General features: G+C 40.3%; 1 protein-coding gene across 3 annotated transcripts in view; it reads right to left on the bottom strand.

Moving 5' to 3' along the window:
* Fchsd2 (FCH and double SH3 domains 2) overlaps positions 1-15580 on the bottom strand; it is a 215412-nt gene that overhangs the window by 186097 nt on the left and 13735 nt on the right. For all 3 annotated transcript variants that reach the window (XM_041676210.1, XM_041676212.1, XM_041676211.1), the window contains exon 3: positions 1540-1585. In XM_041676210.1, the coding sequence (XP_041532144.1) occupies positions 1540-1585 (46 nt within the window). The remainder of the gene's footprint in view (positions 1-1539; positions 1586-15580) is intronic.

The raw sequence follows: 15580 nt of genomic DNA, 5'->3' as shown, positions 1-15580 counted from the left end.
GGCACACATAATTAATCCCAGCATTCAGGAAGCAGAAGTAGGCAGATTTCTGTGAGTTCGATGCCAGCCTGGTCTACAGAGAGAGTTAAAGGACAGGCTCCAAAGCTACAGAGAAACCTTGCCTCAAACAAACAAAACAAACATATATAGAGATATCTAAATTAAGACAAATTCAATTTGATTTTTCTTTAAACTTTGCCAAATATTTCAATGTAATATACTTTCTTTTTTTTCTTTTTCTTTTTTTTTTTTTTTTTTGGTTTTTCGAGACAGGGTTTCTCTGTGGTTTTGGAGCCTGTCCTGGAACTAGCTCTTGTAGACCAGGCTGGTCTCGAACTCACAGAGATCCACCTGCCTCTGCCTCCCAAGTGCTGGGATTAAAGGTGTGCGCCACCACCGCCCGGCCTTTCTTTTTTTTTTTTCACAAAATTTTTTTTATTGAGAAAAGGAGAGAAAAAAAAAACAAAAACAAAAAACAAGTTTCCACCTCCTCCCAGCCTCCCATTTCCCTCCCCCTCCTCCCATCCTTCTCCCCCTCCTCCCACCCTTCTCCCCCTCCCCCCACTCCTCTCCCCCTCCCTCTCCAGTCCAAAGAGCAGTCCGGGTTCCCTGCCCTGTGGTAAGTCCTAGGTCCTCCCCCCTCCGTCCATATCTAGGAAGGTGAACATCCAAACTGGCTAGGCTCCCACAAAGCCAGCACATTAGAAGAGTAGTAAATTTTGGCAAAGCAAAAAAAAAAAAAAAAGTAGAGCAAACAATTTTGGAAATTTTAAAAATCTATTATCAATACTGGAGATTTGGAGATTCAACCATGAAAACTGACCCATATCTATATTTATTAACCTACCACAACCACCAAAACAAATCATAAAATCTCATTAGGCTCAACATCACTTATGTAGCATTAGCACTACATAATCCTAAGTACTAGAGTTCAGAGCCCTAGTACCCATGTAAATATGAGGCCAGCATGTGGCCCATCTGTAATCCCAGCACTCCGAGGTACAGATAGGGGATCCCTGGAGCAAGCTGCCTAGCTATACTAGCTCTGCCAGCCCTAGGTTCAAGTGAGAAATCTTATCTATGACCTTCTTTATTATAAGGAACAATGAAGCCTTACTTTAAGATTTAAATGGATTAAAAAAATTGAATTTTGGCAGGGCCTGGGGGGGGCACATGGCTTTAATCCAAGCACTCAAGAGACAGAGGCAGGCAAATATATCTCTGTGAGCTGGAAGCCAGGCTGCTCTCTACACAGACACTTTAGTATCAGTCAGGATAACATGGTCAGAGCTTGTCTTTAAAAACTGAATGAATGAATGAAGAGCTGGATGGTTGTATACCTTTACCCCAAGCATTCGGGGAGACAAAGGCAGGTAGATCTCTAAGTTTAAAGACAATCTGTAGAATAAGGGAACGAAAGGAAGACAGTCACAAGTGGGCAAGCAGCAAAAAGGATTCCAAGGTTCTCTTTGACAGGAGATCTGATCTAAGTCAGGCAGAGGTTTACCTAGGACAGGGACTCAGCCCCACACTCACCTGTGCATACTCTCTTTCAATAGCAGCCTTCTTCTGACTGAAAGTCCTAGAAATACAAACAAAAATTAATCACCAAAAGCAGAACTTTAAAACCTCATGAAAATTTATCGACACAGCTTTAAATACTGCCTTGTAAGATATGTAAATAGAGTGGAAAATGATTCCTCTCTATGAGCTCAGGAACAGAGGAAACCATGCCAGCATACTCTCTGCAGTTTTTCACAGGACATACAGTAACAAGTACAAGGCCATGGAATCTATGGTGTAAAGATAAACTTTCTACACATTCATTATTTCAGATTCTATGGCTACATGCCATATTTTAACACTTGTGGCTGGGCACAATGGTGTTTGACTACGGTTTGACTCCTGGCTCTACTTCCCAAGTGCTGGAGTTACATGCCCCACTTCACCGGCATTTTTACATGTTCTAAAGATGGAACTCAGATCCTCATGCTTATGAGTGCTCTATGAGCCATCCTCCAAACCCATTTAGCTTACATTTAAGATTTATCCAAGTAGCATGTATCGATATTTCCTTTCTTTTTACTGCGGAATAATAACCCACTATATGATTATACCACATTTTGTTTATCAGTTGATCTAGTAATAGATGTGAGTCATTTTCACAACTTAGCTATTAAAAATAATGCTGCCACAAGCACCCAAATTTCTATCTGCACACATACTCATTATACATACATACAACAGTGCAGTGTGGAGGTCAGAGGACAACTCTGCTGCACTGGTTCCCTCCTTACACCTTTATATAGATTCCGATGATTGAACTCAGGTCATCAGGATTTACCTACTGAGTCATCTTGTTGGCCTGAGATAGGTATTTTAAATTTTCTGTGTATGTATAAGTAGAAGAGTTAAATCATATGATAATTTGCTTCAACTTTTGAGAAACTATCAGAATGATTTCAATCACAAGTATAATATTTTGTATTGATTGTATATTTTTAATTTAATAGCTAAACTCAAGAAACTAATATTTCAAAATAAGCCATCTATGGTAGTCCATACCTACAATCCCAGCATCCTGGAAGGGTCAAGAAGGAAGATTACAAGTTTGAGGCCAGTCTGGCCAGCTTGGCAAGATCTTGTCTCAAAATAAAATGAGAAGGACTAGGGATGTAGTACAGTAGTAGAGCACTTGCCTAGAATGTATGAGAGCTGACCTCCCAAAGTCCCGAATATTCTTTGGGTTTGTTTTAAATGGACAGACCCTACCTAGGTAGCCCACGCTGGCCTCAAACTCCAGATCTTCTTACCTCAATGTCCTAAGTGCTGGGATTACAACCATGTGCCACCACACCCAGCTACAAATGTCTATGTATGTGTGTGTGCACTGCATGTGTGTGCACTGCATGTGTATGTGTGCACTGCATGTGTGTGTGCACTGCATGTGTATGTGTGGGTGTATAAATGTGTGCACTGCGTGTGTGTGTGCACTGCATGTGTATGTGTGGGTGTATAAATGTGTGCACTGTGTGTGTGCACTGCATGTGTATGTGTGGGTGTATAAATGTGTGCACTGCGTGTGTGTGTGCACTGCATGTGTATGTGTGCACTGCATTTGTATGTGTGCACTGCATGTGTATGTATGTGTGCACTGCATGTGTATGTATGTGTGCACTGCATGTGTATGTGTGGGTGTATAAATGTGTGCACTGCATGTGTGTGCACTGCATGTGTGTATGCACTGCATGTGTATGTGTGCACTGCATGTATATGTATGTATGCACTGCATGTGTATGTGTGCACTGCATGTGTATGTGTGCACTGCATGTGTATGTGTGGGTGTATAAATGTGTGCACTGCATGTGTGTGTGTGCACTGCATGTGTGTGTGCACTGCATGTGTGTGTGCACACGCGCAGAGACAAGAGGCATTGAATTCCCAAGGAGGTAGAGATTTAGGAGGCTGTGAGCCACATGACATGGGTGCTAGGAATTGAACTGGGATCCTCTAAAGCAGTGGTTGAGGACCTTCTTAACACTGTGACCCTTTAATACAGCTCCTCATGTTGTAAACAACCATAAAATTATTTTTGTTGATAAATTATAATTCTAACTTTGCTACTGTTATGAATTGTAATGTAAATATCTGTGTTTTCTGATGGTCTTAGGCGACCCTATAACCCCAAAGTGATCACAACCCACAGGTTAAGAATCACACCGGGTGGTGGTGGCGCACGCCTTTAATTCCAGCACTCGGGAGGCAGAGGCAGGTGGATCTCTGTGAGTTTGAGGCCAGCCTGGTCTACAAAGTGAGTTCTAAGACAGGCTCCAAAGCTACAGAGAAACCCAATCTCGAAAAACCGAAAAGAAAAAACTCTAAAAGAACAATATGTGTTCTTAACCTCTGGGTCTCCATTCCATACAGATGTTCTAGTGTCATCTAGAACACAGGCTCTTACGGGCTATGTGTGCAGCTCAGTGGTAGAAACTTTGCTTAGCACATGAGAAAATATGATCGGAATAATGGTTGCTGACTGGAAATTTCTTTAAAAAACAAAAAATTAGCAGGTGAGGGGGCACATGCCTTTAATCCCAGAGGGAGGCCAATCTCTGTGAGTTCAAGGCCAGCATGGTAACAGAGTGAGTTCCAGGACAGTCAGGGCTAATACACAGAGAAACCCTGTCTTGAAAATCCAAAACCAAGGCGAGGCAGTGGTAGTGAATGCCTTTAATCCTATCACTTGGGAGGCAGAGGCAGGTGAATCTCTGTAAGTTCGAGGCCAGCCTGGTCTACAAGAGCTATTTCCAGGGCAGACCCCAAAGCTACAGAGAAACCCTGTCTTGAGGGGAAAAAAAAATTAATTCGTTGCATCAATGTAATCTCATTAGGAAAAAACTATTAAGGCATAGAATAATGAATCCTTCACAGAAAATATTCATTTTATTTTATTCAAATTCACCAGGGGAATTTAATTATAGCAGATATGGCCTTAAAAAATGCACTTCTTAAATTAGAAGCCCTGAAAATAAAAATTATTCCCGAATGCATACGCTGCAAAGTGAGTATTACCTTAGCATTATGAAAAAAAGTAAAATCTTGTTTATAACTCTCAGAGCTCTTAGATGACCTGTGGACAAGCACAGCAATCCTATGTATTTACTTATCCATCCATCCTTATGGATGTGCTTGTGCCTATATATAGGCACAATATAATATAATATTATATATATATATATTTAGTTTTTTGCATGTTTGTTTATTTGTTTAGATTAGGTCCTGTCAAGTAATCCAGACTGGCCGCAAAGTCCCCCTCCTCCTGCCTCTACCTGCCAAGTGCTATAAATACAGATATACACCACTATATCTCGGTCTAAGCAGTAATATTGTCAAAGAAATCTGTTTTTCTGAACAATAAATCCGAACAGCAAGTTTGAAATATTCGAATGCTTTTTGTTGCTTCACTTAGAGCTCTCCACAAAAAGCAAAACAGACATAAGGTAACTCTTAAAGGCCCAGGACTTTTAGAATGGTAAGCGATTATTCACTTCAACTTAAGGTCACCATCTGCAGTGGTCTCTAAACAAGTCCGTCTGACCTCTCCAGCTACACAGGAACTAAACTTAGGGTCCTCCAATATAAGGCTTTTTGTTTGCCTCAAAAGTCTGTCACTGTGGCCGCCTTCTTCAGTGATCTCAGCTCTACCTTCTGAAGAGCATACTGTAGCTTCCCCTGGGGCTTTGCTGCTTTCTTGGACACTCTCTTTTATTAACATAAATATGCTTTCTTCTTGAAATTCAGGAGCTAACTAGCTGGCTTCAAATTTTCCTTCTGTAGTTTTTTCACCTCTGCCGGTGTTCAGAGCTGAAGGAAGTAGGGTGTTGCTCTGGATAAGGCTCTGGATGAAGGCAATTCAGATTTGATCTATGCAGACAATGGAAACTTTTGTGCCTTCCCTTTCTCCTATCATCTGTGTCCCTGAAGTGGCAATTTTTCATTTCCTTCACCAGCTTTTCCTTTTAGTCACAGCTTGGCTGTTTGGCACAAATGCTATCTTTCAAGATGCCTTCCCCATTGCTAGCTTTTGCCTTCAGTGAAACACATGCAACTCTCCCTTTCAAGTGGCTGATTTCAATACAGTTGGAGCAGGGAGGCAGAGAATGAAAAACTCTGGCATCAGCTGATCAGTAGAGCAGTTGAAGAGTCGGAACACACAGAACAGTTATTAAATTCTCTACTTGATGTGGGTACAGTTTATGGTACTTCGCAGCAGATATAATAGTACCATGAAGGAACAATGGCTACAGAGCAATATATAAATAAACAATAATTGGAAAGTTGTCAATACTTCAAGAAGTATTAAAATATGACTGAGACAGGCGGTGGTAGTACACGCCTTTAATCTCAGGCAGGTGGATCTCTGTGAGTTCTTAGACCAGCAAGTTCCAGCACAGCCAGAGCTGTTACACAGAGAAACCCTGTCTTGAAAAACAAACAAACAAAAAAAAGTGAGACACAAAGCAGCAAGACTCTAGACAAATAATACCAAGTAATTTATTTGGCTATCACAAACCTTTCATTAAATTTTATTTACTATTTTATTTTGTTTTACTTTAGAGTATCTCATTTTATTTTGTGGGATGAATTCTCACTACATTGCCAAGGCTGGTTTTGAACTCGTAGGCTGAGACTTTTCCGAAGCTGCTGGACTACAGACATTAACTACCACATCCAGACTCAAAGTCTCTAAAACACAAAACAAATAAAACAACAACAAAAACAACCCACAGTACTCTGAAGCACAATAAAACAAGGTATGTCAGCATAAAGATTGAGACTTGACCCCGCTTCGAAAGGATTCACTAACAGAAGGCCTACAAATGCTGCTACAGACTCGTTTCTTAAAAGCTAGATCCTCTTAATTTTCCTGACTATACTTCAGTTCCTTAACAATAAAATAAGACAATAAGGCCAGAATCCTTCTATCTACAATCATGTCTACAATCCCAGCACTGATTAAGCTACAGAAGATTCCAGGTCAGTCTAGGCTATACAAACAGATTCCACAGTGCGAGAGAAGAGAACAAAAGTGTTGTGGTGTGAAAGACAGAGCTTACCTCATAGAATTATAAAAATTAACTAGTATAATTTTAAAGTACTTAGAACAAGCAGCACATGGCAAATATTATAAATTTATTTATTAAATAAGTAAAAATATATTCCACATCAACATTACAAAATTAAAATCTAGTTTTAATATTTTGACTAGTTGAATATAAAAAATGCTAACATAACAAAAATGTGTATTTTAAAGTACTATAGTCTCTCTCTCTCTTTTTTTTTTTTTTTTGTTTTCAAGACAGGGTTTCTTTGTGTAACAACCCTGGTTATCCTGGAACTCACTCTGTAGACCAGGCTAGCCTTGAACTCACAGAGATCTGCCTACCTTTGCCTCCCAAGTGCTGGGATTAAAGGCATTGGACACTATGACCCAGCAATACAATAGTCTTAAATGATAGAAAAAAAGCTCAAATCCTCCCCTTCTCAGAAACTAACCAAAGGTAATAATTTTTTTTTTTTTTTGAGTTTTCGAGACAGGGTTTCTCTGTAGCTTTTGGTTCCTGTCCTGGAGCTAGCTCTTGTAGACCAGGCTGGCCTCGAACTCACAGAGATCCGCCTACCTCTGCCTCCGGAGACTAAAGATGTGGGACACCACCGCCCGGCTGGTAATAAAATGTACAGTCAGACATGTGGTTTACGACCTAGCATCCCAGCTCTCAGGAGACTAAGGCAGAAGCACTTCAACAAGTTTACACAGTGAGAAAATAAGTTCTTATGATCCACAGCAAAACCAGAGACATACAATATATAAGCAGAAAATAAGTCAAAATGAAAGACACCTGGATAACAAACGAAAAGGGAGGCTGCAAGTTTCAAATGAAGGAGGGACAGTTCTTCACAGCAATTCTTAAGTCATAAAACTTAAAATCAGCATTTGCAAAAGAAAAACTGGGACTATGGGCTGGGGAGAGCGTTTCCTTCATACTTTGAAGAAGTGGAGACAGAACTGAATTAGGAATTATACATTTAAGTTATGCTGGCAGCGATGGACTGTTGGTGCAGAAATGCAAATCTGTACTGCAAGCAGCAGCCTCTTAGACTGGCTAAGGAGAAAGCAGCAGTGTGTGTGTGTGTGTGTGTGTGTGTGTGTGTGTGTGTGTCCAGGTCCTGTGTTTCAAGGTCTGGGTGAGCCTTGAAATCACAACCTTCCTAATTCAACCTCCCAAGAGCTAGGATTACAGATTTCCATGCATGGCCACTAAAATAGAATTGTTTTCAAACTCATTTATGCTAACCTGTGATGGAGGAAGGTCATTGGCTAATAAAGAAACTGCCTTGGCCCGTTTTATAGGTTAGAATATAGGTGGGTGGAGTAAACAGAACAGAATGCTGGGAGGAAGAGGAAGTGAGCTTAGACGCCATTTCCTCTCATGGCCAGGGCAGACGCGATGAAACTCTGACCCAAGATGGATGTAGGCTAGAATCTTCCCGGTAAGCACACCTTGGGGTGCTACACACATTAATAGAAATGGTTAATCAAGATATGAGAATTAGCCAGTAAGAAACTAGAGCTAATGGGCCAGGCAGTGTTTAAAAGAATACAGTTTGTGTGTTGTTATTTCGGGGCATTAGCTAGCTGGTGGCCAGGAGCCGGGCAGTAAAAACGCAGCCTGCAGCTCCTTCAACAAACCTGCTCTTAAACTACTATAAAACTAGACAACAGCAGCCACTGTGGCTGCCAATCTCTGATATCCCATAAATGCTATGGGAGAAAAAAACACCATATTCAAGAAACAACCAAAACAGGAAAAACATAAATAGAACATTTTAAATAATAGGGAGGTGGGGAGAACCAGAAGTAAAACATGATCACTGCCTTGGTATTATGGTGCACACACCTGTGATCCCAACACTGATTACTAGCTTGCTCCTCCCAATCTGCTAAGCATGCTTTCTTATATAACCCAGGACCACCTGCTTAGTGAACCCAGCCCTCCCACATCAATCACTAATCAGGAAAATGCATCAGAGATTTTCCCACAGGCAATCTGACGGATGTATTTCTCAACCAAGAAACCAAGCAATACATCAAAAGAACCATGGACATTAACCCAGTGGCAGGGCAGTTGTCTATAAAATCCAAGCCCTTGGGTCCAACTCCCAACCCCAGAAAATTCATCAATCAATCAATCAATTAATGAATTAATTAATTAAAACACATGCCTTTATTCCCAGCATTTGGGAGGCAAAAGATTTCTGTGAGTGCAAGACCAACATGGTCTATCTATCAAGTTCAAGGCTAGCTAGGCCTACATAGTAAGAAATCATCTCAAAAGCAGAAGGGTAGAGAGATGAATTTTACTGTATGTAAACAAAATCCTCAATAATGTCACAAAAAATTAACGAGCAGTAAGTACTATCATTCTTAAGTTCCTACTATTTGAAAACCCCAAAATACTTTTTTTAATGTGCTGGGAGTAGGGAGATGGCTCAGTTTGCCATACAAACATGAGGAACTCAAATTCCCAGTACTCAGGTAAAAATCCAAGTTCTGGGGAGATGGAGTCAGGAAAAACTAGGTCTGGCTAGCCAGCTAGTCTAGCAGAATCAGTAAGCTCCATGTTAAATGATAGACATTGTCTCAAAAGTAACATGAAAAGCACTGGGGAAGACATCACACACACACACACCTTGCAATCACCTACACACAAACACTAAACATATACACACAAAAGTTAGGTTTTATCATTTCTGAAAACTTAACCAACTTCCATTTTTATGTGACCTACTCAGTTTTAATTTAGAACAGAAATCACTAACTGAAACCAGATTGTAGATCAAATATCATCGTCTATACTCCCAAAACACTTATTCATCTTACAACTCTGCACTGAAAAACCTGTATTTCTGTATCTCCACTCCTCTCCCTCCCCTGAATGTCCAGAGATTGTGCTACGTAGATCAGGGTAGCCTCAAGCTCACAGTATCCACCTGTCTCTGCTTCCTGTATGCTGATATTAAACTCACAGAGATCCACCTGTCTCTGCTTCCTGTGTGCTGATATTAAGAGTGTGCACCACCGTGCATGGTACTTATCTCTCTCATACAATGTTTTTATATCCACAAGCATTAATCTTTATGCTGACACAGAAATTTTCAATTAAATTGAAATTAATGTATATAAACTTATATTGTTCTTGCCAAGTAAAAATGCAAGTTCATTTTTTAAAAAAGTCAAAAAATTAAAAAGGGAAAGAAAGCAATTACCAGCATACTTCACACTGTTTTGGTTGTTTTTTGTTTTTCTTTTTTGGTTTTTTGAGACAGAGTTGCACAAACAAACAGTCCTGACTGTCCTGGAACTCACTCTGTAGACCAGGCTGGCCTCGAACTCATTGGGATCTGCCTGTCTCTGCCTCCCAAGTACCACCACAACCCAGCCTTCATAATGTTTTTTTTTTCCAAGACTCATTTTTATTGATGTTTATGTTTCTATGTGTGTGCCATGTTTAAGTACAGGCACCCAAAGGCCAGAAAAGGATATGGTAACACCTGCATCTGGAGTGAGCTACTCAACATGGAGACTAGGAATGCAATTCAGAGGTCCTCTGGAAGCACAGCAAGCTCTTTAAAAAAATTTATTTATTTGTTCTTTGTGGCTTTTACATCATGCATCTTGATCCCATTCATCTTCCCATTCCTTCGTATCTGCCCTCTGCCCTTGCAACATCCGCCTCCCCCAAAAATAAATAAATTTAAGAGAAAAGAAATAAAATTTAAGAGAATAGAAAATATAGAAAAATTTCACTGTGAAACCTGTAGTGTGGCACAGTGAGCCACACAATATACCCTTTAGTCCATATGTTTTTATTACAGCAAGCACTCTTAAAAACTGAGTCATCTCTCTAGCCCCTTTTCATGTATATTTGTACAAAAACATTTTGGATATTTATTAAGCCTAAATTTTAAAAGGCACATTAAGCCAGGCGCTGGTGGTGCAACACCTTTAATCCCAGCACTCAAGAGGCAGGGACAGGCGGATCTCTGTAAGTTCGAGGCCAGCCTGGTCTACAGAACGAGTTCCAGGACTGGTTCCATAGCTACTGAGAAACCCTGTCCCCCCCCCCAAAAAAAAGCACATTATTTTTGATAAGCTAGACTTCTAGTTGTCCCCCAAGATAATGAAATCCTCTGCAGAAAAGGTTTGTCACAGCCTTTCTGTTTGTTTTAGATTTTGTTTTTGAGACAGATCTATGTCTTCCTGGCTGTCCTGGGGCTCACTACAAAGGCTCCTGGGGCTCACTACAGAGCTCCTGATGCCTCTGCATTCTATAGGATCAAAGGCGTGTACCACAACTGACTAGCCTTTTAATTCTTTAAAAGCAACCATATAATCTTCCTTTTCCCAATGTCTCAAACAAGATACCTGAAGACCTAGTAAATACTACTGGTGCAAATTATAAGTAAAAAATATAAAACCTGGGGCTGGAGAGATGGCTCAGCGGTTAAGAGCACTGGCTACTCTTCCAGAGGTCGTGAGTTCAATTCCCAGCAACCACATGGTGGCTCACAGCCATCTGTAATGAGATCTGGTGCCCTTTTCTGGCGTGTGGGCATACATGGAGGCAGAATGTTGTATACACAATAAATAAATAAATCTTTATAAAAATGTAAAACCTTTCAGCAGCTACCAGGGAGCTGACAGTCACATTTTTCAACCACAAACAGAGCCTGTCCTGAACTAGCTCTGTAGACCAGGCGGGTCTCAAACTCACAGAGATCCGCCTGCCTCTGCCTCCCGAGTGCTGGGACTAAACGTGATGTGCCACCATGGCCCAGCCCTGTTTTTAAATTATGGGAAATTTGACATATTTTTTTTCCTAATCTTGAACTTTTCCCATCTTCTGCTATTGAGGAGTGAACCAGTCGGCACTCTTCAGGAGAAGGGAAAGACCAAGAGAAAAAGAGGATATATAATAGGTCAGTGGTAGACACACAGAGATTTGAGAATATGGTCCATATAACTGGGGGTGCTGACAAGTCTGAGTCTGTAGAGCAGGCTAGCAGACCAGAAACTCAGGTGGCAATCAATGCTGTAACCTTGAAGGAGAATTCCTTGTGGAAGTTTTTATTTTTAGCTTTGTTCTAAGGCCTTTTAAATGACTAAATAAGGCATACTAATTTCATTGAGAGTAATCTCTTTACCTTAAGTACACTGACTGTATATGTCAACCACATCCTCAAAATTCCTTCACAGCAACACGAAGATGGATGTCTGATTAAATAACTTACTTATTACAGGTTTACCAAGCCATAGCATTGATGGAGGAGGGTCATCTGTCTATGTGTTACTTTCATTGGTTAATAAAGAACCTGCCTTGGCCCTTTGATAGGACAGAAAATTAGGTAGGCAGAGTAAACAGAACAGAATGCTGGGAAGAAGGGAAGTGAGGCAGACGCCATGATTCTTCAACCGGAGATGGATGTAGGCTAGAATCTTTCCCGGTAAGCTACACAGATTATTAGAAATGGGTTAATAAAGATGTGAGAATTAGCCAATAAGATGCTAGAACTAATGGGCCAGTATTTAAATGAATACAGTTTCCGTGTAATTATTCTGGGGCTAAGCTAGCCATGTGGGAGCCGAGAGGGACGAAAAGCAGGCCTGCTTGCCTCATCACTACATAGCATAAATCTAACTACCACAAGGGTTACAAGTGTTACAAGTGTCTTGTCATGGCTTTAATGAGAGACCTTCTAAAACATCATCAATACATGAACATGCTTTCTCTGATAAGCTGAGTTTTTGGTCTTTTAAAATACAGTCTCCCTGATAGCACATGTCTTTAATCCCAGCACTTGGAAGGCAGAGGCAGGAAGATCACTGTGAGTTAGAGGTCAGCCTGATCTACAGAGCTAATTCCAGGACAGCCAGAGTGATTACGCAGAGAAACCCCATCTCAAAAAAGAAAGGAAAGAAGGAGGGAGAGAGGGAGGGAGAGGGAGGGTGGGAGAGGAGAAAGGAAGTTAGCTTCCTGACATATCGGTTTCAGCCTCCCTGCCTCAGCCACCTACACTGAAACTGAAGGTATATGCTACCATACCAGCTCTCATAACTTTTTTCAAACACACATTCTGTTGTGTTTTTTTTCTAATCTGTTGAGATGAACACTAAAGCTGACAAATTCATTAAGCCAGGTGTAGTGGTGCACACTTGTAGTCCTAGTACTCAAGAGGCAGAAATAGTAGGAAAAATTGAGTTTGAGGCCACACAGGCTACAGTGAATTCAAAGCTGCCTGGCTATTAAAACAAAAAACAAACAAACAAAAAAACCCTGTCTCAAACAGTAAGACCCATACCATACACGGGTATGGGGAAGTAGGAGGAAGAGTATACACAAGTTAGGATATAAAATCAGGGTCTCATACCTACTAGGCATACATAGTACAAGTGAGCTACACCTAGCCTTACTCCCTTTGTTACATACAACAATCGTTGTTATGTAATTTGGTGATCACCCCCCCCCTTTTTTAAGTTTAGTTTTTCGAGACAGGGTTTCTCTGTGAAACAGTCCTACAGTCCTGGAACTAGCTCTGTGGCCCAGGCTGGCCTCGAACTCACTGAGATCTGCCTGCCTTTGCCTCCTAAGTGTTGGGATTAAAGTTGTGTACCACCACTGCCCGGCTATAATTTAGTAATTTTCAGAACTAATTTACTTTAATGTTTTACAGGTCATTTTGCTTCACTTTAGTTTTCAAACACAAACAGGGAGATCAGAAGAAAGTCTCAACAGTTAACTGTGAAATTTTCCAAGCACAAAACAAAATAATTTTGCATTTCACACCCATATGGTCACTACCTGAGTTCTGCCATAACACTTCATAATACTGGCTTTATCACATATATCTCTCTAGCCATCCATTCATCCATTTTACTTTTGGTGCAAAGTGTAACAAATTAGTGTAACACTACAAACACTTGCTCCTAAATCTTTTAGCATCCAGTCCAATGTTTTCTTAGCCTGTCATAAGTATACCAATATTGCGTACAAATTATTGTACCTTTGATAATCATATAGCTATATACTTAAATACCAGTCAAGATATAGAATGGTAAAATTCCAAACAGTTCCCTTATGGCACTCCCTAATCAAGTAATCAAGTCCCACCTTTACCCTCCAGAGGAAACCATAGTATGTTCTTTTTTGAAAGAGGGAGGGAGGGAGGGGTTCACAAATAGCTAAGGCAAGCCTCAAATCAACAATTACACCTCAGCCTGAATACTACGATTACAGACATGTACCAATACAAATGGCACTAATTTATTTTCCATCAAAAACTAGTTTGGGACCAGCAAGAAAGCTCAGTGGTAAGAGCACTTGGTGTCACAGTCCCACCTGAAAACCAGAGTTGGGACCCCCTAGTTCCACATGGTTGAAGGGGAGAATTGACTCCCTTGAGTTGTCATTTGACTTCTATATGCATACTATCATGTGTTATATCACGTTATGTATACACGATAAAAACAAATAAATGTGGGGGCTCGAAAGATGGTTCAGCAGTCCAAGTGTTTGCTGAGCAAGTGTAAGGACCAGAGTTCGGATCTCCAGAAAACCATATAAAGGGGAGAGGCAAGGCAGATCCCTGGAATTCTAGACCTAGAAGGCAGAGATAAAAGATCCCTAGAGCACACTGGCTTAGGAGACAAACAACATCAGCCAGCTCTAGGTTTGACTGAGAGACCGTCTTAAAGAATAAGGCAGAAGAACAATTAAGGATGGTTCCCACATGCATGCTACACATGTACATGTCCACACATCCTCATCCTCAAATACACATGCACATTATACACAAAAATTAGAAAAAATAAACAAGTAAACATAATTTACTTTTAGTAACTATTAGCCCAGCATGGTAGCACACACCTGAAACCCCCATACTTGGGAGATAGAATCAGGATGGCCACAAGTTCAAGATCAGTTGGATTTAAGAAGGAAAGAAGAAAGGAACTCACTTCACTAGAATGAAAGAAAATAACTTCACTAATATAATTATATGCCAAAGGTTAAATTTCAGCAGTAGCTGCTATAAATACCTAAGAACATGACATTTAATAGACATGCAGTAAAACATTTACCAATATTATTAGGTCACTCAATTTCAATCTGGACAGTAGGTAATATTCACCCAGTTCAAAATTCAAAACACAGAGAAAAAGATATACAACAGAATCTCTGCTGACTGCCCCCACCTTCTAGCCATCAGAGAAAAAGACAAGTATCGATAAAATATAATCCAGGGCACATAAATACTCCAATGGTTTTCTTGTAACCACAGACATAGTATTTTTTTTTTGACTATAGGGTCTTTATTGCAAATAAAATATGAGGTATGAGAAGCTGGCCAGAAGCTGGAAGGGGTAATCCCTTGCTGGGTCACCAGCCCATCTGAAGTTGAAAGGGCCCTTCTATAAGAATACTTTCTGTCTGTCTCTCTCTCTCTCTCTCTTTTTTTTTTCAAGTCTAGTTTCTCTGTGTAACAGCTCTAGCTGTAGACCAGGCTGGCCTCAAACTCACAGAGATCTGCCTGATTCTGTCTCCCAAGTGCTGAAATTAAAGGTGTGCGCCACCCACTGCCCAGCTAGTGATACTTTTTCATAATACCAAAATTTAAATTTTGTTTTGAATTGAGATTATTTTATTTCAAAGCTTACAAAACAAAAAAAAAACATCTGGGTGACAAGATTCATTCGTGGAGGCAAAATACCAATGTACATAAAACAAAATTTTTAAAAAATTTTTTTCTTTTTTTTTAAATTTTTAAAAATAAAAAAAAAAAAAAACAGGGGGTGGAACATAGGCAAGTGCCCAGCACACTTTTTTTCTCCTTCTGCCTTGTTAGTCCCTGGGATCAAACTCAGGCGGTCAGGCAAAGAAAAAAATAAATAAATACAAAAGAGTAAAATAGATGTGCACAGGTGCCTGGCAATGATGGCACACACCTTTAACCCCAGCAC

Source organism: Microtus oregoni, unplaced genomic scaffold (genome assembly GCF_018167655.1).
Source record: "Microtus oregoni isolate MIOR12 unplaced genomic scaffold, Mior012 000027F_ref0000203, whole genome shotgun sequence".
NCBI classification, from domain to species: domain Eukaryota; kingdom Metazoa; phylum Chordata; class Mammalia; order Rodentia; family Cricetidae; genus Microtus; species Microtus oregoni.
The sequence above is the reverse complement of the archived record's forward strand: the minus strand, read 5'-3'. Positions and strand labels throughout refer to the sequence as shown.